This window comes from Gobio gobio (genome assembly GCF_949357685.1).
Source record: "Gobio gobio genome assembly, chromosome: 24".
NCBI classification, from domain to species: domain Eukaryota; kingdom Metazoa; phylum Chordata; class Actinopteri; order Cypriniformes; family Gobionidae; genus Gobio; species Gobio gobio.
In genome coordinates this window covers 37,199,616-37,226,428 of record NC_137120.1, presented here as the reverse complement: position 1 = coordinate 37,226,428, position 26,813 = coordinate 37,199,616, and the positions used below count along the sequence as shown (strand labels likewise).

The 26,813-nt window shown below is 46.8% G+C and overlaps 1 protein-coding gene across 2 annotated transcripts; it reads right to left on the bottom strand.

Moving 5' to 3' along the window:
* On the bottom strand, positions 1-26,813 carry LOC307121178 (uncharacterized protein). 2 transcript variants are annotated; one of them, XM_079808668.1, is made up of 4 exons: positions 26,252-26,801; positions 5,405-5,555; positions 4,062-4,137; positions 1-3,827 (listed from the first exon to the last, which is right to left on the bottom strand). In XM_079808668.1, the coding sequence occupies exons 1-4, from the start codon at positions 26,747-26,749 to the stop codon at positions 1,736-1,738; spliced, it is 2,817 nt and encodes a 938-aa protein (XP_079664794.1). In that variant the 5' UTR covers positions 26,750-26,801; the 3' UTR covers positions 1-1,735. The 2 variants fall into 2 exon arrangements, with proteins under 2 accessions (XP_079664794.1, XP_079664795.1); XM_079808669.1 differs by having other exon boundaries at positions 1-4,137; positions 26,252-26,813.

Below are 26,813 nucleotides of genomic sequence, written 5' to 3'. Positions count from 1 at the left end.
GTAAAAGTTTGGTATATGTTTAATTATTTATCTTACAAACACATCTCTACCATTTACATACCATCATGATTTCAAACAAAATCTGCATGCTGGTTGTTTCAACAGTTCTGCCTCCATAGCTCACCACTTTTTCTCCATTCAAACATGTTTCGGTGTCACAGAAACAGACTATTCTGAGCAAATCATTTCACAAGCAAGACAATTTGACCTTAAAAGAGAGACTTACTTTAACAAATGTGCACATGTAAAATGTATACCTCTATTTATCTGACAATAATGTAATCTCATTACAAAAACATAAATATGCAAATATAAAAATAATACTCTTTCGAAGTGAACATATGAACCTGAATGTCCAAGTTTTGCAGCTTCTGAAGGATCTTTATTTTTCATAATTTTTTTAAGACAAAAACAGTTCAAAGTACTCATGTGGTCATTTGAAGAAACCTGATGGCATAAGGTGGTTTTGGTTGAGGAAGAGAGTAAAAATGTAATCTGTTAAAGGATTAGTTCACTTCAAAATGTACCCGTGTATCCGTGTTTACAAAGCGCACATGCAAAGACTAATACAAACGTCCTTTTGCAAAATTAAAGGTAAAACAACGATATCTGACAATTTTGAAGTTGAAGATGGAGTTTGATTATGCAAACCTTGGCATGTCGCAGAGCAGCGCAAGATGAGCTATTTAGGTTAAAAAGTATATTCATTTTGAATTTTTTTTTTTTTTTAAATGGCCGATGGCTTTGCTAGATAAGACCTTATTCCTCGTCTGGGATCATGCAGAGCCTCTGAAATCCTTCCTTTGAAACTGCACAAAATTTTGGTTGCCACTCTCAGAAAAAAAGGTACAGTGGAGGTAAAATTTTGTTCCTTGGGGAACAAAACATATAACTGTACCTTTAAAGATACACAAGTGGTCCTTAGGGTACAATTATACCATTGTTTTCCTCTACTTAGAGCAGGGGAAGGCAAGTTCGGTCCTAGTGAGCCGCTGTCCTGCAGAGTTTGGCTCCAACCCTGAAAGACATCTATAGAAGCTCTTATTGAAAATTAACAGAGGTTTAGATGTTGATGTTTCATTAAAAATATTCAGTGATCAGTGTTTCCTTTAGTTGAGCAGTTTGACTCTTGGCTAAACTCATCACTGACTAAAATGTTAATAAATAATATTCACCAACAATACTTTCTTGCCACAGATCAGACATTCTGAATTCTGATTTTTAAATATATTTTAGGGGGAATTTATTTAGACGCACACAGATATCAAGAATTTGCATATGAATCTCAACAATGGTGACATAATTAATGCTGCAATGCATGCTGGGAGCCAAGAGTTTTATACTGTGGTGGCTTAGTAGGGTTGGAGCTAAATTCTGCAGGACATCAGCTCTCTAGGAACGAACTTACACAGCCTGGTACAAAAATTTACCCTTAAGGGTACAACTCCAGTGACGGCTACTTGTACCTTAAAAGTACCATTTTGTACTCTTTTTTTGAGAGTGTGGAAGTCGATGGTGGGGAGAATGATCCTGGAATGTTTTCCTCAAAAAAAAGACATAAATATCTTGGATGAGATGGGGGTGAGTAAAATATCAGGACATTTTCATATTTAAGTGAACTAATCCTTTAATGGTCTTTTTAAAGAGGTGATCTTTCACTTTTTATAAGCTTGCTTGATAGCTGATATGTGTTGCCCCTGGTGTGACATTGGCGGTAGCTTTTCCAATTCCTGCTTCATTTAGAACCCATTGTAGAAGAACTCCCTGAAGCCTGCGGTACATGTCCCGTTGTAGCAGGACCCCTTGATTCATCCTGTCCCTCAACCACTATAGCAGAACTTCCTGGCCCTTCTTGTTCCTGTCCCGCTGTAACAGAACTCCCTGAATTTTGCATTTCTTGTCCTGTTGTAGCAGGACCCCTTGATTCTTCCTGTCCCTCAACCACTATAACAAAACTTCCTGGCCCTTCTTTTTCCTGTCCCGCTGTAACAGAACTCCCTGAATTTTGCATTTCCTGTCCCATTGTAGCAGGACCCCTTGATTCTTCCTGTCCCTCAACCTCTATAGCAGAACTTCCTGGCCCTTCTTGTTCCTGTCCCGCTGTAACAGAACTCCCTGAATTTTGCATTTCTTGTCCTGTTGTAGCAGGACCCCTTGATTCTTCCTGTCCCTCAACCACTATAACAAAACTTCCTGGCCCTTCTTTTTCCTGTCCCGCTGTAACAGAACTCCCTGAATTTTGCATTTCCTGTCCCATTGTAGCAGGACCCCTTGATTCTTCCTGTCCCTCAACCACTATAACAAAACTTCCTGGCCCTTCTTTTTCCTGTCCCGCTGTAACAGAACTCCCTGAATTTTGCATTTCCTGTCCCATTGTAGCAGGACCCCTTGATTCTTCCTGTCCCTCAACCTCTATAGCAGAACTTCCTGGCCCTTCTTGTTCCTGTCCCGCTGTAACAGAACTCCCTGAATTTTGCATTCCCTGTCCCATTGTAGCAGGACCCCTTGATTCTTCCTGTCCCTCAACCTCTATAGCAGAACTTCCTGGCCCTTCTTGTTCCTGTCCCGCTGTAACAGAACTCCCTGAATTTTGCATTTCCTGTCCCATTGTAGCAGGACCCCTTGATTCTTCCTGTCCCTCAACCTCTATAGCAGAACTTCCTGGCCCTTCTTGTTCCTGTCCCGCTGTAATAGAACTCCCTGAATTTTGCATTTCTTGTCCTGTTGTAGCAGGACCCCTTGATTCTTCCTGTCCCTCAACCACTATAACAAAACTTCCTGGCCCTTCTTTTTCCTGTCCCGCTGTAACAGAACTCCCTGAATTTTGCATTTCCTGTCCAATTGTAGCAGGACCCCTTGATTCTTCCTGTCCCTCAACCACTATAACAAAACTTCCGGGCCCTTCTTTTTCCTGTCCCGCTGTAACAGAACTCCCTGAATTTTGCATTTCCTGTCCCATTGTAGCAGGACCCCTTGATTCTTCCTGTCCCTCAACCTCTATAGCAGAACTTCCTGGCCCTTCTTGTTCCTGTCCCGCTGTAACAGAACTCCCTGAATTTTGCATTCCCTGTCCCATTGTAGCAGGACCCCTTGATTCTTCCTGTCCCTCAATCTCTATAGCAGAACTTCCTGGCCCTTCTTGTTCCTGTCCCGCTGTAACAGAACTCCCTGAATTTTGCATTCCCTGTCCCATTGTAGCAGGACCCCTTGATTCTTCCTGTCCCTCAACCTCTATAGCAGAACTTCCTGGCCCTTCTTGTTCCTGTCCCGCTGTAACAGAACTCCCTGAATTTTGCATTTCCTGTCCCATTGTAGCAGAACCCCTTGATTCTTCCTGTCCCTCAACCTCTATAGCAGAACTTCCTGGCCCTTCTTGTTCCTGTCCCGCTGTAACAGAACTCCCTGAATTTTGCATTTCCTGTCCCATTGTAGCAGGACCCCTTGATTCTTCCTGTCCCTCAACCTCTATAGCAGAACTTCCTGGCCCTTCTTGTTCCTGTCCCGCTGTAACAGAACTCCCTGAATTTTGCATTTCCTGTCCCATTGTAGCAGGACCCCTTGATTCTTCCTGTCCCTCAACCTCTATAGCAGAACTTCCTGGCCCTTCTTGTTCCTGTCCCGCTGTAACAGAACTCCCTGAATTTTGCATTTCCTGTCCCATTGTAGCAGGACCCCTTGATTCTTCCTGTCCCTCAACCTCTATAGCAGAACTTCCTGGCCCTTCTTGTTCCTGTCCCGCTGTAACAGAACTCCCTGAATTTTGCATTTCCTGTCCCATTGTAGCAGGACCCCTTGATTCTTCCTGTCCCTCAACCTCTATAGCAGAACTTCCTGGCCTTTCTTGTTCCTGTCCCGCTGTAACAGAACTCCCTGAATTTTGCATTTCCTGTCCCATTGTAGCAGGACCCCTTGATTCTTCCTGTCCCTCAAGCTCTATAGCAGAACTTCCTGGCCCTTCTTGTTCCTGTCTCATTGTAGCAGAACTCCCTGAATTTTGAATTTCCTGTTCCATTGTAGCAGGACCCCTTGATTCTTCCTGTCCCTCAACCTCTATAGCAGACATTCCTGGCCCTTCTTCTTCCTGTCTCATTGTAGCGGACCCTGAATTTTGCATTTCCTGTTCCTTTGTAGCAGGACCTATTGGACACACAATAAAATAATCGTAAATTTTAAAATTGCATTAAATAAAGCATAATCATTTCCATTCATTTCCAGTTCATTGTATTTAAGTTTTTAAAATTGCTTTTAACCCTCATAACTTTATCAATGAAGACCCTCAAAATACCCAGATATTTTTCCAGATTTTTTTACAATTACTTTTTAAAGAGATATAACTAAAAAAAAAAAGGCTATATGTGTCATGTTCGGGTCAGTTTGGACCCAGGAATCTATACCATTAGGTGTCAAAATTATGAGATCTATTAAAAAATACTTATATGAAGATAAAATATGATACTTATATGATAATAAAAAATATCTATGAAGTTATATTAGTGACAAAAAACTTAAGTAAAATATAGCCTTTTCCCATATCTCGCACACTTTTAGGGCTGAATTTTGTTTGATAAACATGAATATGTATGCCTATTGACAAATCATTGCAGCATTGAAAATGTATCACTTTTTTTAATTAAAATCTGAATTGATGTTTTATTGTTAAAAATAAATATGTAGGCTTCATAAATTTAGACTGTTTTGAGCAATCATTAGTTAAACAATCAAAGGAATCTAATCAAATTGAATTAATTCCAATGGGGTTAATACTGGTAATGTTTTTTGATTATATACTATATTCTTATAAATCTGATACAATTATTTAAAAAAAAAAATGTCTCTTCAATAGTGAATATCATTTTAGTTTGTTTTGTTCATATGTAATTTGAAATGTGTATTTTTTATTACTAAAAAAGGGGTAAATGCAATTATAACATGGTAATAGCATAGTCTCATTATTACGTTTTTTTCACATTCACTCATTAATGAGAATTTGCTGATAATAATATGGTTTTAGTGTAAAATATTACGTTACGACTGTTTTATATCAGGTCCAAATGGACCCATAATATGAAAAATAGTAAACAGATTTTTGAAAGCATTATGATGGTTAGCAAGCATATGGATAAATGTGTAAACCACATTGACCTTTAGACTTTGTGAGTAATGAAATAGGACACAGGGTCTGAAATAAATAAAATGTTATGTTTTTATAATATGTGTATGTAATATCTTATCATATACCAACATTCTCCCCCATATTCTTATAGCACTGCATATTGTTACACTATGTGAGATTTTTTACAATTTCTTTTTGGTCTGAAGTGATTGAATATTTGTTAATTTCTGTTAAACATAATAACTGGCACAGTGTTTGATCCTCTCCTCTGTTCTTAAAATGATCTCCTACCTTGTCCCTCTTTCTGTGTCTTTGGTGTTTTTCTACAGCGGCGTAACAGTCTACAACAGTCTGAGCAGAAGTCACTTTTGCAGCAGTCGTAAATAGCCACTGAGGTAAACATCAAGGCACTGAAGATGGCAATCGTAATGTAACCTATAAACTGAAAGAAAAATCACTAAGTAACAATTAAAGATTTTTTTAATACTGTTGCCTGTTATATCCTAAAAGAGCATGCTCATTTTATAGTATTTAGGGTTTGTTGTGGGTTTAAACGTGTGTAAATAGTACCAGCAACACAGTGTAGCTAGCATCTGCCTTAAAGGGATAATTCACACAAAAATTACAATTCTGTCATATACTCAATAAAAAAAATTTTATCTGTGGAATATATATTTTTTTGAAATATCACGTTTTTAATGAAGTTCCAGGGTTTGGGAGGAGCCTAAACATTAAAGGGTACATAGCCTAACACACACAGTTTCTGTCAGTCTCATGTTAATAGTGAGTACCTATAGAGTAGTATTGCATCCTTCATATCTCCGAAGAGTATTTAGTTTTATCAGATTTATAAAAGACAGATACTCTGTTCTAGCCTGGATGCCAGCCGAACTTAGCCCCGCCCACAACATTTGAGGTCAGGAAGTTCGGTCTGGACTTGATCCGTTGTGGAGCAACTATGCTCGAACCAGAGCTGTTCGGACCAATCAGATTGTCAGGGCGGGCTTTATACGATGATGGACAGATGATCAACAGTAACGTAATCATCCACATCACCAAAGAACGCTTGGGTTGAATTCGTTTACTAAACGGAGAACTTGTTCGTATATGAACAAGTTCACCTTTACTATTTCTCTCAGAAATGATGATCGTATTTCTCTGTGTATCCTTAAATTCTTTTTTCAACACCGGCAAAGATCATTTACACTCATCTTCTTCTTCTACTTCTTCCAGCATGCGTGCAGTTGAGTTCCATTGACAACTATGCGTCGCTCAACGCGTCATAATCACAGCCCAATGGAGCAAAATCAGACTCATATTCTGACTAGAATCTGAGGATGACGACGTCAGGCTGTACCGTTTAGTTCCGAAAACAGTCGAGTATGTGCAAGCGCGCAGTGGGAGGAGCTAAAAAGACAAGCTCACACACACACACACACACACACACACACACACACACACACACACACACACACACACACACACACACACACACACACACACACACACACACACACACACACACACACACACAATACATCATGGCATTATCCCTGGACAGGCGATTAGACTTCTGAACTGTAGCAACACTTTGTAGCACAACTCACTCATCCATGCACTGCACTTTAATAAATGTGGTTATTGTTATTTATGTATATTGTTAATCGATATACTGCCATGTAAAAGAGACTTGCACCTAAGCATTTCACTGCCAGTACACTTGTGTACATGATATGTGACAATAAAAGAGAAATTGAGAAATTGAAATTGGGATAACGTTCAAATTACTATACGTTCGTGTTGTTGACATTACATGCACTTACGCGTCGATTGCCAACAAAACACAACATTTGATGCAGTTTCACTCACCGCCTGCGGTTTCGACCCATGCCCGAGAACAAACACTTGCAGATCTCTGTTGCTGCTCCGGAAAAAACAAATTGCATCCACTTTTTCCTTAATGCTGGGTTATTTGGGAAGCTGAACAAGGTTATTTTTCCCTCACAACCGAAAACACACATCTTTAGTATGGGATGATTTTAGACTCAAAATAATTAATAAATGCGCACACAATTATCCATGAACTTGATCAATGTTGCAGACATGTTTTACTATCCACAAACAAATGCCTTTTAACTTGTGTGTGCAAAATACAGAATTATGAATGTGTAGAGATTTATACAAATAGAGACATAGTTGTGAACAGTGTTGGGGGTAACGCATTACAAGTAACTTGAGTTATGTAATAATATTGCTTTTTCCAATTAACTAGTAAAGTAACGCAGTACTTTTCAAATTTACAACAAAATATCGGAACTTTTTATACAAGTTACTTTTTCACATTCCTTTGACTGACAGCTCTCCTGCCCCCATGTTGAGAAAAATAAGTGCAGAGGCGTTGTGTGTAAACATGATGGTTATTGTAGTTCCAGACTAAATGTGAGCATTTATTTATCACACTTGCACAATAAAGATTCTGTACTCCTCAAAATGAATGTCAAATGCAAAATCAGAGTACTATGCAAACGTCCAATAATTAAATGTTAAATAAAACAACTATTTTTATGCATAATCTACCTTTATATTTAATTTACCAATGTCTTGCTGCTGACCTTTGATGATGAAAATTACTAGATTTTTTGTTTTTATTGGTAAAACTTTTTTCTCCTGTGTCCTATTCTACCATTATCCAGAATGGCAGCACAGCAGAGCTGCGCCCTCTACTGTTCATGTGTGAATTTGCATTTCTACCTCAGCCTGTGGCTTATTATTTCAATTTTGGTATGAAGAGGTCTTTACCGTTGCACAAAAATATAACTTTTTTGTTATAAACAAAAACAAGCCCAGCCCAGGTGAGAAAAAGTAACGCAAAAGTAACGTAACGCATTACTTTTCTTAAAAAGTAACTAAGTAACTCAATTAGTTACTTTTTAAGGTAGTAACGCAATATTGTAATGCATCACTTTTCAAAGTAACTTTCCCCAACACTGGTTGTGAATACAAAACTTAGATTTTGTATTAATGTAAGTCGGAATTTGTGTATGCAACGTGTAAGATGTGCATTTGGGGATCCGGTGACTAGATGGCAGTATTCTGCCAAAGCAAAGTTTCACATTGTATCCTCGGGAATATTCTAAAACGCTTTATGTGAAAAACACATTAAGAAGACCGTGCAAGACCAAACTCTTATTAATAAAGCATGTGCAAAAAAAAAAGGCAGATGAGCCCAGAATATGAACGCAACATGTTTATAATTACACGTTTAAAGCATTTTCCTGCATGCTTAACATGGCTTAATTACAGACAGGGATATTAAAAGAACAAATTCTGTAAATACCTCACTAATAAAGAATAGGAGAGTAGATATATAGTAGCCTATACATAAAAACAGATGAGCCCATTACGTTTTACTTTATAACGGGTTTCCTAGATGTTGTTCAAAACGGTGATATTAAAAGTACACTTTATTGAAAATGCGCTATATTGCATATTAAGAATTTCAAATGTTTTTTTATGGGAGAAAAATGTTGTGATGAACAATGTTGTGTTCATAACCTGATTTAAGCCGCTTGCCTATACAAAGTAGCCTATGAGTTATTAATCCCTTTTTAACGTTAGCCCACTGTTAAGCGTTTTCCTCGTCTTTATAATGAGGACACATAAAGCGTCTAATAGGCAGAATAACGCTCACGGAGCCGTTGTCTGTTTTGGCAGGATACTGCCATCTAGTGCTAGCAGGTTTTCTTAGACAGCTGTGTGTGTGGATCGTGCAAGGCTAAACCGGCGAAATGAAAGTCTCAAAATCCAAATGAATCAAATAGGATCGACTCACAAACGAGTCAATGAATGCATGCTGGATCTACAAATGCACATCTTACTCGTTGCATGCACAAATTCCGACTTACATTAATACAAAATTGAAGTTTTGTATTCACAACTATGTCTCTATTTGTACAAATCGCGGCACATTAATGTGATTCTGTATTTTGCACACACAAGTTAAAAGGCATTTGTTTGTGGATAGTAAAACATGTCTGCAACATTGATCAAGTTCATGGATAATTGTGTGCGCATTTATTAATCATTTTGAGTCTAAAATCATCCCATACTTTACTATAATCCCATACATTGTTCCCAGCGCTGCCGACGGCTTCCGTAACACGAACGAAGCTCATTGATGGACGCGCTCTTGCTCTCGCTCGGGTTGATGTGCGCACACGCTCATCCGGGAAAAGTGGCCATACAACAAACTGTAAAAAAAAACTTTCAGAAAATGATTTGAATCCTTAAGCAGTGTATTTGGCACAGAAATACTACTATTAGAATCCTATCATAACTCTTTAACAGTGTAAATAAGTCAGAATGCATAGCATTACACCGCCATTTAAATAATTAAGGACTTATTTAAGTCCTGACAATCATCATTACGAGCGTACTTTATAAGTAGCAGAAACGTCTCGGTTACGTATGTAACCCTCGTTCCCTGAGGAGGGAACGGAGACGTACGTTAGTGACTAACGAATGGGGGTTTCGCTTAGAAGCCAATCATCTTCGAGTATTCAGCAGCGCCCAATGGCAGTCCCAATGCCATGGGCATGCGGAATTTGCATGCGTAACTCCGCCCCACCTCGTGGGTATATAAGGAAGTACGCTGGCAACATCGCATTATGTTACTGCTGCAGGAGCCAAGACTGAACTCTGCGTTCCAGGCAGCACAGCTGACGTGGCAAAGGAAACGTACGTCTCCGTTCCCTCCTCAGGGAACGAAGGTTACATACGTAACCGAGACGTTCCCTTTCGTTCAGTCACTACGACGTACGTTAGTGACTAACGAATGGGGGTTCCAATACAACAACGCCACTCAACTGTCATCCAGTGCCCTTCGTAAGTGTGAGTACCCTGTCGTAAGACTAGTACGGACGAAGGACTCCCACTTATCACAGGATTACCAAGGTACACTGGGAAGCATATCCCAGTGAGGGAATGCCAAGATGCCTACCCGTGGGGAGGACTTAGAGAATACACATATGACCCGCTAAGGGCTGCATATGGAAGATCTCTAGGGTACCAGCCGAAAGTGGATTTTTAACCCTAAGGGGCGGCAAAGACTTGCCAAGGGAAAGACACCTGCTCGCTGAGGAGGCTTACGGTGGAAATACTGGAGTGGGGGTCGCCGGAGGGGAACCATGCACACGGAGCACCTGGCCGGACATGAGGGTCTGGGCTCGAAAGGGCAGACTGAACTGATGTCGGCGTAAGCAGTGCTGGAGGAGCTCAGGGCTCTCGGGGAGCTCACCTGAGGGAAAATATCGCACGTATCCAGTCCTTGGAGTGGAATGGCGAGCAAGCGAAGACACCTGAGCCTGGCCCATTACCGGCCACCCGTAGGGGCGAGTACATAGTCGGACACTGGCTCCACTCGGAGATTGTAGAATCTGGCGAATGTGTTGGGTGTCGCCCAGCCTGCAGCTCTGCAGATGTCTGTTAGCGAGGCGCCATGCGCTAGAGCCCAAGAGGAGGCCACACTCCGGGTGGAGTGTGCCCTCACACCAAGGGGACATGGTCGACCTTGCTGCTGGTAAGCCAAAACAATGGTGTCCACTATCCAGTGAGACAACCTCTGCTTTGAGAGAGCACTTCCCTTCCGCTCTCCACCATAACAGACAAAGAGCTGGTCTGAGGTCCTGAAACACTGCGTCATGTCTACGTAAGCGCGGAGAGCGCGTACTGGACAGAGCAATGCCAAGGCTGGGTCTGCCTCCTCCAAAGGCAGCGCTTGCAGGTTCACCACCTGATCTCGGAACGGAGTGGTGGGAACCTTGGGCACATATCCGGGCCGGGGTCTCAGGATCACGTGAGAGTTAGCCGGCCCGAACTCAAGGCACGCTTCGTCAACCGAAAATGCTTGCAGGTCCCCGACCCTCTTAAGCGAGGCCAATGCGGTCAGCAGAGCCGTCTTCATAGACAAGAACTTAATCTCAGCCGACCGCAAAGGCTCAAAGGGAGGCCTCTGCAGAGCACTTAAGACTACTGAGAGGTCCCAAGAGGGAACGAGAGGAGAGCGAGGAGGATTCAGTCTCCTCGCCCCCCTCAGGAACCTGATGATCAGGTCGTGCTGACTTACCTTTTTGTCTCCCAGGAGATCGTGGTAGGCAGATATTGCGGCCACATACACTTTAAGGGTGGAGGGAGACAGCCTTCGCTCCACCCCCTCCTGGAGAAACGATAGCACAGACCTGATCGGGCATTTCCAGGGGTCTTCTTGGCGGGAAGAACACCATGTGACGAAGAGGTTCCACTTCAACGCATAGAGGCGTCGCGTAGACTCAGCTCTAGCGGAAGTGATGGTAGCGACCACCGCAGGTGGAAGGCTACTTAAACCTGCCGCGTCCCGTCCAGAAGCCACACGTGAAGCTTCCAGAGCGCTGGACGCGGGTGCCAAAAGGTGCCCCGTCTCTGAGTGAGGAGGTCCGGTCTCAGAGGAATAGGCCAGGGAGGGGCTGTCGCAAGGAGTAAAAGTTCTGGGAACCAGGTCTGGCCGTGCCAATACGGGGCGACCAGCAGGTCACATGACCTGCTCCTTGTCCTCCCTGATCTTGCACAGTACCCGTGCAAGAAGGCTCACTGGGGGAAACGCATACTTGCGTAGCCCTGACGGCCAGCTGTGCGCCAGTGCATCCGTGCCAAGGGTGCCCTTGGTCAGGGAATAGTACAGGGAGCAATGGGAAGAGTCCTGGGAGGCAAACAGATCTACCTGTGCGTCGCCGAACCGTTCCCATATCAGCTGGACCGTCTGGGGGTGGAGTCTCCACTCTCTGGGGAGAGGCTGAAACCGTGAGAGCTCGTCGGCTGCACAGTTCAGGTCTCCGGGGATGTGGACAGCACGAAGGGACCTCAGGTGCTTCTGACTCCACAAAACGAGATGGCGGGCAAGTTGAGACATACGGCGGGAGCGTAGACCGCCCTGGTGGTTGATGTACGCTACTACGGCCGTGTTGTCTGTCCTGACTAGTACATGTTGACCCCTCAGCAACGCTCGGAAGCGGTGCAGGGCGAACCGTACTGCCAGTAACTCGAGGCAATTGACATGCAGAAGGCGCTGGGGTCCTATCCAGGAGCCCGCGGCTGCTTGTCCATTGCACATGGCACCCCAGCCCGTGGATGATGCATCTGTTGTTACAACAATATGCCTAGAAACTCGTTCTAAGGACACTCCGGTCCGTAGAAAGCTGAGGTTCGACCACGGGGTGAGCGTCTGTAAGCAGGCCCGAGTCACTTGTACCCGGAGCGTGCCAGACCGCCATGCCCATCTCGGGACTCGATCGCGTAGCCAGTGCTGAAGCGGTCTCATATGAAGCAATCCGAGCGCCGTCACCGCGGCTGCAGATGCCATATGCCCCAGGAGCCTCTGAAATAGTTTCAGTGGAACCGCACTCTTGCCCTCGATTTGACGAAGGGAAGTCAGCAGAGACTGCGCGCGCTCGCTCGAAAGCTGCGCGCACATGGCGACCGAGTCGATATCCATACCGAGAAAAGAGATCCTCTGCGCGGGGCAAAGTTTGCTCTTCTCCCAGTTGACCCGAAGGCCCAGACGGGCTAGGTGATGGAGCACCAAATCTCTGTGTCCGCAAATCTGCTCTCGAGAGTGACCCAGTATGAGCCAGTCGTCGAGGTAATTCAGGATGCGAACCCCGTGCTGCCGAAGGGGCGCAAGGGCTGTCTCGGCAATCTTCGTAAAGACGCGAGGGGACAGAGATAGCCCGAATGGTAGAACTGCGTACTGATATGCCCGCCCCTCGAAAGCAAACCGTAGGAACGGTCTGTGTCGAGGTAGAATGGAGACATGGAAGTAGACGTCCTTCAGGTCGATCGCTGCAAACCAATCGTCTGGACGAACGCATTCGAAAAGGCGTTTCGCTGTCAACATCTTGAACGGAAACCGGTGAAGGTAACGGTTCAAGACGCGCAGGTCCAGGATTGATCGTAGCCCACCGGCCTTTTTGGGTACAATGAAGTACGGGCTGTAAAACCCGTAATTCATCTCGGCTGGAGGGACAGGTTCGATCGCACCCTTCGCCAGTAGGGTGGCAATCTCCGCTCGCATGACGGGGGCATTGGCCCCGATCATAGTGGAACGGACTCCCCGGAAGCAGGGAGGAACCTGCGCGAATTGAATCGCGTAGCCGCGCCTGACGGTCCGCGCGACCCAGCGGGACAGCCCTGGAAGCTGAAGCCAGACATCCAGAAACTGCACCAGCGGGGTCATACGGAGTACAGACGTACCCGGTGTGGGCTTGCAGCGATGCAGCGTCACTGGCCCGGACATGGGAGGCTGAGGGGCGTCCCGGTGCGGGGGCACGGTTGACTGCTGCGTCCTGACAGAGGAGACCAGGGAAGGACGCACGTTCCACTGGGGTCTGCTCTGCCAGGAGGCTGGCGACAGAGTGGGATGCGAGTGGCGGGACCCGTGGGCGGGACACCGTCATCACCGGACTCTGTGGGCTCAGGGATGGGAGTGTTAATTCTTTCTTTGACCAACATAGGGTGCTGCTGACCCGGGGGCCAGCAGCAGAACAAAGGATTCTCCCCCGGCCCTCCACCGGGGGAAGGAGTGGTCCTGCTACCATCTCCTTGAAAGAATTTCCCATCCCTGAGCCGTCCGTCTCAGGAGCGCCGCTTGGCCTGGCGTTTAGCGGGGCGCGGGGCGGCCTGAGGGGACTTGGACGCCTTCCTACGGCTTCCTCCGCGACCCGGCCCGGGTGAAGGCTGCTGTTTGGACCGGGTGGGAGGGGCGGGAGCCTTAGGAGGGCGTCCTCGGCGTGGAGCAGACTGAGGCGACTGTGCCGGCGGCTGGGTGGAGGCAGCAGCTGGCCGCCGGGGCAGTACGTGTTTGATAGCCTCAGTCTGCTTCTGGGCGATTGAGAACTGTTGGGCAAAGTCCTCAACCGCCCCGCCGAAGAGGCCGGCCTGGGATATGGGGGCATCGAGGAACCGGGTCCGCTCGGTGTCCCGCATATCGGCCAGGTTCAGCCACAGGTGACGCTCCTGGACCACATTTGTGGACATCACTTGACCCAGGGAGCGTGCGGTCACCTTCGTCGCCCGGAGAGCGAGGTCGGTGGCGGCACGCAGCTCATTTAAGAGCCCCGGATCAACTCCACCCTCGTGCATGTCCTTGAGGATCCTGGCCTGGTAGACCTGAAGGATCGCCATGGCATGCAACGAAGCGGCAGCCTGCCCCGCGGCTCTGTGTGATTTCGCCACCAAGGTTGATGTGAATCGACAGGCTTTGGAGGGGTGCTTAGGATCACCACGCCAGGTTGAAGCGCTCTGAGGACACAGTTGCATCGCAACAGAACGTTCAACTGGAGGGACCCCAGTGTACCCTTTAGCTGCCGCCCCATCGAGGACGGAGAAGGCGGAGGAAGTCGCCGAACGGTCACGGGAAGACAACGGGGACTTCTAGGACCGCGCGAGTTCCTCATGAAGCTCGGGAAAGAAAGGTATTGGGGGCGGGGACTGACGGTTGTCAGCGCGCGCTCCCAAAAACCAATCGTCGAGCCTTGAGCGTTCGGGACAGGGCGGAGGGTTCCACTCTATCCCTAAGCTCGCGGCTGCCCGAGACAACATGGCTGTCAGCTCTGGGTCCGACTCGGGCAATGCTGGCGCGCCCGAAGGCGGCAGCACAGCCGAGTCATCATCCTCAGAGGACTCGAGCCCACCTTGTGATGCGGTGACCGACATCGCATCTTCCTCCGGAGCGCCAAACGAGATGCGCGGGGGGGCAGGAGCCAGCCCCGCGATCTGCGTCTGAACACTCGCGGGTTGCAGTGTGCAAGACGGGGGTGTGGCCCGAGGCATGAGCATCGGGGCTTTGTTCCACACCGTAACCGTCAGGTCACCCTGACCACCAGCCGAAGTACTGGGCCTCTGGGACTCAGTAGATCGGGGTGTGGTAGAGGGGACTCTCACTTCAGTACGAAGGTCATGGAGTCTTGACCGCAACACCGCGATGGTCATGTTCCCGCAGTGGGAACATGACTCATCCACAAACGCTGCCTGGGCATGTTGAAAGCCCAAACATACCAGGCAGTGTTTGTGCCCATCAGAGGGAGATAACGACCGGCCACACCCAGAAGTACACGGACGAGACATCCTGAAAAGGACGCGTCACGTGTAAGCTCTTTTAGGAGAGGAAGCTTCGCAGAGAACCCCGAAGCGCCCAGGGACCACACACCAGCTGTCTAGCGGACCACTGCGCAGATCAGCAGGCAGGCAGTATGATGATCACTGGAACGCGCCGTAACACCAACGCCTCTGGAAAGCTGTTCGTCTCGAAAAGCTGCCGAAGACTCAGATCAGGCTTGAAGGAGTGAAGAGATCCTCTTGGCTCCAAAGCAGAAACATAATGCGATGTTGCCAGCGTACTTCCTTATATACCCACGAGGTGGGGCGGAGTTACGCATGCAAATTCCGCATGCCCATGGCATTGGCACTGCCATTGGGCGCTGTTGAATACTCGAAGATGATTGGCTTCTAAGCGAAACCCCCATTCGTTAGTCACTAACGTACGTCGTAGTGACTGAACGAAAGGGAACTGCGGCATTCCATTGACAAATTCTTCCGGCAGCCCCCCTCCTCCCCGTCTCCTCCTCTATCTTCCAGTACCATTATGGGGGAGAGGGGTTACTCGGAGCTCGAGCCAAGCCTCGGTTTTGATCCTCCTCCAAAGACAGCAAGCCAAGTTTATTTCCTACTAACCTTTAAGGTTAAATGGGCAGATGAATTTGTGGATTTTCCATCCAGTGGATGCCAATGGACTCCAATGGTTCCCACTATTATTTAAAATAATTTTGTGTTCCACAGAAGAACCAAAGTCATGCAGCTTTGAAACAACAATGAGGGTCAATGATGATGAATTTTCATTTTGGGTAAACCATCCCTTTAAATGATTTATAAGCACAGAAATACATAAGAATAAAGCCAAAAGTATACTTTGTTATATACTTTGTTGAACGCACAGCCTTGCAAAGTATAGGGGAGAGCGGGGCACAACCTAACGCTTTTTGACTTTCTCTGTTTGTGTAAATCCACTTGGGGTTCAGAGTATTTATTTTTTCCCACATTAATTGTATACATGTCTAGTACAATTATGTGGTTTTGTTTCATTAATACAGTGTATACTTTTTTCTTGATTTACCCCGAAAGAATGGAAGTGAAATGTGACAACATGCCCCATAGGTTGGGTACATTGTAACATGTGGTGGGGCACAATGTAACATGACAAAATAACAGCTTAAAGGTCCCATGGCATGAAATTTTCATTTTATGAGGTATTTCAACATTAATATGAGTTTCCCTAGCCTGAATATTGTCCCCAAGTGGATAGAAATGTTGATCAGTGTAAAACCGAGTTCTGGCTGTCTTTCTCTGCCTTTGAGAAAATGACAGGCCAGACGAGCCAATCCTGAAGTCTCCTGGTTTGACGTCCAAGCAGGAACGGTTTCCTCCCTTTCCTCCGCCCAGAGAATCTGTCACGCCCATGCAAACGCTCGAGAGATCATTGCTTGTGAACGAGTGAACACTGGCAGTTTCTCAGTGTTTGGATGTACAAATGAAAACAGAAGTCTTTTTTCAGTTCCTTCTGATCTGTGATCAGTGATTTCTTATGTGTAGCTAATTATTTATTATTCGTGCACACACTGCGGCTTCTCTCTCTCCCGACAGAACGGTGTTTTCGTGTTTTCTATCTTGTGAGTCAGAGTTTTTGTACGTCCTCGTCGCGTCTATCTGTTCTTAAATGTGCATACAGTCGGGAGTTTCTGCTTAACATCGGCAGAGCCACATCTTTAGAGATAAACCTCACGCACGCCGAAGCTCGGCCTTCAACATCCCGACCCCCAGTACTGCATCTGGCCGAAAGCGGAGGCACCAAACGCGGCGTGAGATTAAGCAGAAGGGGGGTAAGCGTGAGGGTATCCGGCTAGGCTAGCCAGCTTTCCCCACAATAAACTGGATTACATTCGATTACTGCTGTTGTGTCTTTGTTTGCGCTGTGTAAGTTACTCAATGCGTGTCACTGACGCTTTTCATATGATTGGAACATATCTAGAAATAATGCTTTAATCAAACTTACTAACTCGTTCATCTCGCTGTAATGGTACATTGCATGTGTTACAAAGTCGGTAGAATAATGATGAAGACGGACTCGGCGTGACTGGGACTCGTGTTTATTCAGAACTCTCAGATACAAACACAATAAACTCGCGCTGACAGACAGCGCTCTCACAACTCAGTAGTTACTATAAATAACTTTGTTAGCAATCGCTCCGTCTCCGTGATGTCCGGTTCGTGAACGAATCATTCTTTTGAATCGGTTCTTTTTAGTGAACCGAACCAGTTCACCAAATCGGACTGAATCGTTCTAAACGGTTCGCGTCTCGAGTCAGCGCTGATCCATAATTTACTAAAGTTACTAACTTTCTGACATGAGTGACAGCCCCTCCGACTAGAAATAAACTAATAACCTGAAGTATATTCTAGTAACTACAACAGTTCACCCTGAACTGAGACATGCTGATATAACTGATGAGAAGTGAACTCAGGTCCACCCGTCTCTCTGGCAGCAGCTCGTGCGTCGTAGACCTCGTTAAACCACGCCCCCTCCGCTCATTTCAAATGCAAAGATGTCAGCCAATCACAACAGTGGGCGTTTTTACTGAAGTCTCACAGCAGACATGCCTCTTGAAACAGGGCAGTTAGCCACAGGGCAAACAGCAGTATAGACAAAATGCCTTTTATTTCTAAATTATGACATTTTATGATGTAAAAATCATACTAACAATATAAGTACACCTCAGGAAACACTATAAAATAATAGAAAAATGCCATGCCATGGGACCTTTAAAGCAGCACTAGGTAGTTTTTGCTCTCGGGGTCCCCCTACAGTTGGGAAACAGTATTGTCCTCTACTACTGTCGTAAACTGTCATTCTACATCAGTGGATGCATCGCACGTGCATTTGTTGACATGACAACTATGATAGCGCTGAACACTGCAGGAGTTCACATGCAGGTGTTCTGCTTGCGTCGCGTGTGAAATGTCTTCATCCCAGGTACAGTGGCATATGTTTCAGCATGTCATATGAATATAATTTCATGGGTTTTATTTTTTTCAAACGCCAAATGATCGCGATGCTCACGTTTACAAGCCAGCGTCATTATAGTAGCCTCATAGCCTTATAGTTAGTTTTACGGAATCTATATGATACTTCAATTCAATGTTTGAGTGGTAGGTAATAACCATATATCGTCAATATTATAATATCAAGCTACCCTAGATGAATCTGCAAAAAAATCGATTTGCATTATAGCTTGAGGCAAGACAAATAAACAGAGGTGGTAAGTAACGAAGTAAAAATACTTCGTTACTTTACTTAAGTATTTTTTTCTGGGATCTGTACTTTACTTGAGTATATTTTTTTTGCATTTACTTTCACTTTTACTCCACTACAATATTAAAGAAAAAGTTTACTTTTTACTCCGATACATTTCCCTATGCCCGCTCTAAGTATTTATTACACTTGCTTCCCAAATCAATGAAAAACGTGGTTTTCGTTTGAATAAAAAGAATGCGGAGGCGCCGCGACTCCCGCAAGCTCTTTGCCAGCATACGCTCACAATCGAGTCAGTTAACCATTGCGAAGATGGCCGCAGAAACCACAGGTGAAGGGGCAGCTCTCGCTGCCAGCAATGATCCAGAGATTCCCGACAGAGATCATCCATGGCCATATCTCAAGGATATGTTTGAATTAATTGAAGTCAAGGGAGATTCATATCGGCTGAAATGTCTTCTTTGCCTGCCACGGGTGAATGCAATATCAGCTGTCAAGAATTCACCCTCAAATCTGAAGAAACATATTGAGGTGAGCTGAGGTTAATGTTGTTACTATTGTTAGCCAAGTGATTTCATATTGAAATGTCAAACGTGGCTTTTAAACAGCTAGTTAACGTTAGTCAAGTTAGCTAACGCATATTGATAGCTAACGGTGTCTGTAACACACTAATATGCATTAATTCATGCTTAACTAATGCTCAGATCATGAGTTAATGTATGACTAAATCATTTATTAATGATCACTGCATAAGCAACTAATGAACATTCTATATGATTAATAGATTAAATGATATATGAATTGATGTTAATTAAATGTGTCATGTACGTATTAATTCTCTAATAACATGTTATATTAACTAATAGTGTAAATTAATATTGTGGTAATTAACATGAATTTACACTATTAGTTAATAGAATGTTATTAGAGAATTAATACAATATGACACATTTAACTATTAACAATGTAATGATTATTTAATCTATTAATCATATAGAATGTTCCTTAGTTGCTTATCTTGTTTGATGCAGCTAATTATGGAACATGTCTATTGCTTGTTCAACCCCTATACTGCGTTAAGGTGCTTCATTATCATTTGTTCAATTAAAGCATTGCATATCACTCCCAAAACAACTGTTCTCTTTGATTATTGATATTTACAGTCAATTTGAATATTTACTTTTTACTTTCGGTACTTGAGTACATTTTAAATCGGATACTTTTGTACTTTTACTCAAGTGATTTTTGAATGGAGGACTTTCTACTTTTACTGGAGTCATTTTTTATTTAGGTATATATACTTTTACTTGAGTATAACTTTTGAGTACTTTTACCACCCCTGCAAATAAACCAATATCACAGACATGTTAGGTATCCTAAAATATGATTTTGTACGTCTTATGTATTTACTTGCAAGAATGTAGCCCCTCCTCCTTCAGCTCACGCCAACGAGCAAACGCTGGCCCAATGTTGATCCTCGTCCTGCCTTTAATACGATTACTTTCTCGTTTCCTCTTTTTGCTTTCCTCCGACAAAACCTTTGCTTTCTTATTTTTCTGTGCTGTTTCGGCCATGACTATAACATTCGGCAAACAAATGATAGTTTTTCTCGCACGTCCGAATTTAAGGAAGTGGGGGTGGTGGTGTAAGTGACGTATATGCCGTAAAGCAGTCGAATTTTGTAGTTCTTTTTTTTCTCGGGTTGCTACCCGAAACCCGAAGTTTAAAAGTACGATTAAAAACGATACAGACTCCGTCAGGCTATGGCAGACGTGTCATTCAACCTAGTGTAAGTCGATGTATCATCACAAGAGGTTTGAAAATATATTATAAAGGTTGAAAAGTTACCTAGTGCTGCTTTAAAATGTCATCTGATATAATCAAAAAAATATACAAGACAAACTAAAATATTTTGTCAACAAAAAAAATTATTAACTTTTTCAAATAAAATAATGGCATTTTTTAATCATTAAAAAGTAAGCATTTTTGGGTTTGACTACAAACCCATCGCTAAATTCAGCTATACAGCATAGTTCAAAACATAATAATAATTAATAATTTCTGAACATTAACTCTCAGTCATTATTCACCCTTTTCTTATGTTTTTCCAAAAGAATTCATAAAAGTATAGAATATAATGCCGTAGTTCTAATAGGGGCTCATTGTAACGCAGTGTTACAACACACCTCATCTGCACAACTGGGATTTAAACCGCGGCTTGTGTCTTCTGCTGGTTAGATCAGCATTAAAGAATGTTCTCAACTGTTAAATAACAGATATAAGATTAAAATTATATCGGATTTGTCTTATTTTAAATAAACACAAAAAACAGAGATGAAAACGTCTCGGTTACGTATGTAACCCTCGTTCCCTGAAGGAGGGAACGGAGACGTACGTCGGAACTGACCGACGAATTGGGATCTGTTTTCAGAGACCGACCTACTTCAAGTAATTAAAAACGAGCCAATAAACATTGGCATGCGATCACGCATTCCACGCACCGCCCCGCGTTGCGGGTATAAATAAGGAAGTGGAAGTGCCGCATACCGTTTTCAACTGAGGAGCCGAGATAAGTGGCTCGGGCCTTCAGCTGAAGCACAGCACCTGGCGACGGGACGTACGTCTCCGCTCCCTCCTTCAGGGAACGAGGGTTACATACGTAACCGAGACGTTCCCTTTCAGTCGGTCACGTTCGACGTACGTCGGAACTGACCGACGAATTGGGATCCCTACCAACACGCCAGGAGGCTGGCCCTTCCAGCGTCCTGCCTGAGCTCGCTGGACCACTCCTATGTTAGAGTGGGAGTCAGGGCCCCGGGCAGGGAAGGACAGTCACTGCTGTTCCTGCAAGACCCACTCAGCGTGACTATTGGATAACGCTGGGAAAGCGTGCCCGTCTCGGGAGATGGTACGCTGCGGACCACATCCTTCAATGGAAGGAGAGGTGGAAAACACATAAGGACTAAGCTAACAGGGTAGTGCAACAAATGGCAGTCTCTGGGGTGGACCCAACCTGGTTCCAGGGGGGGAAGAACACAGCCAGAGACGACAGAGGAAGCTCTGTCGAGGGAAAGACACGGGGCTAGCCGAGTAGGGTAGCTGGTACCGTGGAAAATACACATATGGGGTAGCCTAGAGGGGACCGCAACATATGGAACCCAGCCTACACACACGTTCCACAAGCATACGGGTGCAGGCCTGGCATCAGACGGCCGCCACGTCTGACACCGGAGGGGTGACGGAGGAACTCACAGGGTTAGCCGGTTTTCGGGGAACACGACTGGAGCAAATAAACGCACGTATCCGGCCCAGAGGGCGGGAGTGGCGTATGCAAGCCGACACTTAGAATGGGCACTTAGCGCTGCTGGCCACTGGGGGCGAGAATGCGGGAAGATATCGGCTCTACACGGAGGCTATAAAATCTAGCGAACGTGTTAGGTGTCGCCCAGCCCGCAGCTCTACATATATCCGTCAGCGAGGCGCCTTGAGCCAACGCCCAGGAAGAAGCAACACTCCTTGTTGAGTGTGCTCGCAACCCGAACGGGCAAGGTACGTCTTGGGACCGGTAAGCCAAGACAATGGCATCCACTATCCAGTGGGCCAACCTCTGCTTGGAGACAGCCTTTCCCTTCTGCTGGCCTCCGTAACAGATGAAGAGCTGCTGTGAGGATCTGAAGCTCTGAGTCCGGTCAACGTAAGCGCGAAGAGCGCGGACGGGACATAACAAAGCTAGGGCTGGGTCTGCCTCCTCCGAAGGCAGCGCTTGCAGGTTCACCACCTGGTCCCGAAAGGGAGTGGTAGGAACCTTGGGCACGTATCCAGGCCGGGGTCTCAGGACAACGTGGCTTCAATCCCCTACCCTCTTGATTGAAGCCAATGCAATCAGGAGAACTGTCTTCATGGACAGGATTTTTAGCTCAACACACTGCAAAGGCTCAAATGGGGGACCCTGAAGTGCTCTGAGCACCAGGGCTAAGTCCCAAGAGGGTATCGAGGTAGAACGAGGAGGATTTAGTCTCCTCGCACCTCTGAGGAACCTGACGATTAAGTCGTGCTTACCCAAGGATTTACCATCTACTGCATCGTGATACGCCGCTATTGCTGAGACGTACACTTTGAGGGTGGAGGGAGACAGCCTTCGATCCAACCCATCCTGCAGGAAGGAAAGCACAACGTTAATCGAACACTTTCGGGGGTCTTCCCGGCGGGAAGAGCACCACTCGACGAACAGGTTCCACTTCAGAGAGTAGAGGCGCCTCGTAGAGGGGGCTCTAGCTGAAGCGATGGTGTCTACCACTGCTTGTGGTAGGCCACCTAGAACCTCCGCGTCCCATCCAGGGACCAGACATGGAGATTCCAGAGGTCTGGACGCGGGTGCCATAGAGTGCCCCGCCCCTGAGAAAGCAGGTCCTTGCTCAGGGGGATCGGCCAGGGAGGGGCTGTCGCGAGGAGTGTGAGTTCCGGGAACCAGGTCCGGTTGGGCCAGTAGGGCGCAACTAACAAGACCTGCTCCTCGTCCTCCCTGACCTTGCACAGTGTCTGTGCAAGAAGGCTCACTGGGGGGAACGCATACTTGCGTAGGTCCCGGGGCCAGCTGTGCGCCAGTGCATCTATGCCTAAGGTACCTCCGGTCAGGGAGTAGTACCACTGGCAATGGGTCGAGTCCGGAGAAGCGAACAGGTCTACCTGTGCAACTCCGAAGTGGTCCCATATTAGCTGGACGCTCTGGGGGTGGAGTCGCCATTCGCCCGGAGGTGTCGACTGGCGAGAGAGCTCGTCGGCTGTCTGGTTCAGCGCACCTGGGATGTGAATGGCACGAAGTGACCTCACAAACTTCTGACTCCACAGGAGTAGATGGCGGGCGAGCCGGAGCATGCAACGGGAGCGTAGACCACCCTGACGGTTGATGTACACAACGGCCGCAGTGCTGTCCGAACGGACCAGTATGTGCTTGCCCCGAAGCGGTTTCTTGAAGCGGGCCAGGGCAAGACGTACTGCCAGTAACTCTAGGCAATTGATATGCCAACGCAGTTGGGGCCCCGTCCACAGACCCGAAGCTGCGTGCCCGTTGTACGTGGCCCCCCAGCCCGTGGATGAGGCATCCGTGAAGACCACAGCATGCCTCGACACTCGACACCTGTTCTAGGGACACTCCGGTCCGGAGAAACGAGGGGTCTGACCACGGACTGAAGGTTTGGCGACAGTAAGGAGTAACTAGGACCCGGTACTGACCGCTCTGCCACGCCCATCTCGGCACTCGGTCGTGCAACCAGCGTTGAAGCGGTCTCATATGAAGCAATACGAGCAGCGTTACCGCGGCTGCAGATGCCATATGCCCCAGGAGCCTCTGAAATAATTTCAGTGGGACCGCTGTCCTGCCTTTGAACGTATTCAAGCAGTTCAACACTGACCGGACGCGCCCTGGAGTGAGGCGCGCTGTCCGGCTGACCGAATCCAGCTCCATACTGAGATAAGAGATCCTCTGCGCGGGGCGGAGTTTGCTCTTCTCTCGGTTGACCCGAAGTCCCAACAGGCTGAGGTGACTGAGCACCATGTCCCTGTGTTCGCACAACTGCTCCCGAGACTAGGCGAGTATGAGCCAGTCGTCGAGATAGTTGAGTAAGCGAACGCCGCGTTCTCTGAGCGGAACAATGGCTGCCTCGACGACCTTCGTGAAGACGCGAGGCGACAGGGACAGCCCGAAGGGCAAGACTTTGTACTGATATGCCCTCCCCTCGAACGCAAAGCGCAGGAACGGTCTGTGTCGAGGAAGGATAGAGACATGAAAGTACGCGTCCTTCAGGTCGATCGCTGCGAACCAATCTTGGGGACGGATGCATTGGAAAATGCGTTTCTGCGTTAACATTTTGAACGGAAGCTTGTGCAGGGCCCGATTCAGAATGCGCAGGTCCAAGATTGGCCTTAACCCACCCCCTTTCTTGGGTACAATGAAGTAGGGGCTGTAGAACCCCGGCCTCATATCGGCAGGAGGAACCGGCTCGACCGCGCCCTTCGCCAGCAGGACATCGATCTCGGACTGCAAGACATGGGCATCGCTGCTCCGCACGGAGGTGAAGAGGATTACCCTGTACTTGGGAGGCCGGCGTGCGAATTGAATCGCATAGCCGAGTCTGATGGTACGGATGAGCCAGCGAGACGGCCTGGGGAGACCTAGCCAGGCCCCCAGAGACCGAACTAGCGGGATCAACGGCACCACAGACGTACCCGGGGTGAGGCAGCGAGGTGGAGTATTCAGACCCGACTCGGGAGGCCCGGAGGCGGCCCGGAGTGTTGTCTGAATACTCCAGGTGGGGCAGAGAGTGGGTGAGAAGGCCCGGGGGCGTCCTCGGTGCCCACTCTGCTGCCCCCTGGTGAGGGGTGAGAGGGAAGGAAAGGAGTTGCAAGGCCCGGGGGCGTCGCGCACTGCCAACCTGTCCCTCTCGGGGCTCAGGGAGGGAGAAAACTGCTCTTTTATTGAGAATGTGGGTACCGCTGGACCCCGGAGGGCCAGCGGCAGGATGTTCTGTGTACCGGTCTGGACATTCCCCCCACGCCTGCTGGGCGAAGCTCTCGATGGCGTCGCCGAAGAGGCCGGCCTGGCAGACAGGGGCGTTGAGGAACCGCACCTTGTCGGTCTCACGCATATCCGCCAGGTTCAGCCATAGGTGGCGTTCCTGGACCACCAGAGTGGACCAGGGTGCGTGCGGCAACTTTCGTCGCCCGGAGGGCGAGGTCCGTTGCGGTACGCAGTTCCTGCATAACCCCTGGGTCGGAACTAGCCTCGTGCAATTCCTTGAGCGCTTTGGCCTGGTAGACCTGCAGGAGCACCATGGCATGCAGAGAAGACGCGGCTTCTCCACAGGCTGTGTAGGTCTTGCCCGTTAGGCTGGACGAGAACCTACACGCCCGGGAGGGGAGACGCGGATGGCCCCGCCAGTCGGAGCCGGTCTTAGGACACAGTTGCATCGCAACCGACCGTTCCACTGGAGGGACCTCCACGTAACACTTAGCCGCGCCTCCATCGAGGGTAGTGAGGACGGAGGAACTCGCTGATCGTGAACGAGCGCTGTAGGGCGCCGTCCACGACTTCGTGAGCTCCTGATGCACTTCCGGAAAGAAAGGCACTGGGGCGGGGCGCTGAGAACCAGCACGGGCCGTCCCGAGATACCAATCGTCCAGCCGTGAGGGTTCGGGACACGGTGGAGGGTTCCACTCGAGCCCGACACTCGCGGGGCGGTGCGTGGTATGCATGATCGCATGCCAATGTTTATTGGCTCGTTTTTAATTACTCGAAGTAGGTCGGTCTCTGAAAACAGATCCCAATTCGTCGGTCAGTTCCGACGTACGTCGAACGTGACCGACTGAAAGGGAACTAAACTTAAGTAAGAAATTTACTTTTGCTATGGTTAAATACATGTTCAGTAATATCTTCCAGAGATTTTCTAATTTTGGCGCTATTTTTTCTCTAAATAATGTTGATATGGCAACTAGTAAATACACTAAGTTTCGTCATTCTGGCATGTGTGGAAAGGGTTAGAACATGCACGCCGCGTTAGGTTGTGCCCCGCACTCCCCTACTTATTTTGACTCTTACGCGTATGGTGTTTGATGCATGCGCAGAAATGTAAAACAATTTGCATGTGCAACCTGTGTGTACAAGTGACATTTGGGAAGTAGAGAGCAAGCTAATTATACATTATGGCATTCAAATATCAAGAAAAGCTCATATAGTACATGATATTTACCTGAGATTCATGAACATATCTTCGAACCAAATGTCGTAGCTCTGTCTCATTATGGAAGCCTTCGACAGGTTTACACCAAGACCTTTTGAGCTCCTCATCAAAAACATAAACTCCCTTCCAGTCAGTCATGGCACAGGCAACATAATCACCATCAAGTAACAAGATGAAGATCCACATTACAGGAGGAATCAGACAAGATGCAAAAGCTTTGGGACAGTTCTGCTGAGAATCATCATTTGCTCCTGCACCACAAATGCACACATGTTTAAAAGGCCTTAAGACGAGGTACATTAAAGCAAAAATAAAAAGAGGAGGTCCAATGAACATGGGCACTGTTATATTTAAATTCCCCTCATCTTTGCATGGGCAAACAAAACCAAGTTTTTCCATCAACTCCTCAAGTCCAGTTAACAGCAAGCTCAGTGGGAAAGAGCTGAAAACTGGAGATTGCTTTAGAAATCCGTGTGTTTTCCCTAATAGATCTTTTGGCCACTCCATCTTCTAAGGGACGTTTGATGATGCTTTTGGCTGCTTCTGTCTCTTGTAGTCTGCGGAAATGTCT

Bases quoted from the DNA above. Each gene is read 5' to 3' on its own strand.
- LOC307121178 (XM_079808669.1), bottom strand. From the start codon at position 26,749: ATGGAGTGGCCAAAAGATCTATTAGGGAAAACACACGGATTTCTAAAG. The intron at 5,556-26,251 runs GTAAATATCATG...TTTTTCTTTCAG, and splicing joins GATATGTTCATGAATCTCAG to TTTATAGGTTACATTACGAT. The intron at 4,138-5,404 runs GTAGGAGATCAT...TGTGTCCAATAG, and splicing joins GACACAGAAAGAGGGACAAG to GTCCTGCTACAAAGGAACAG.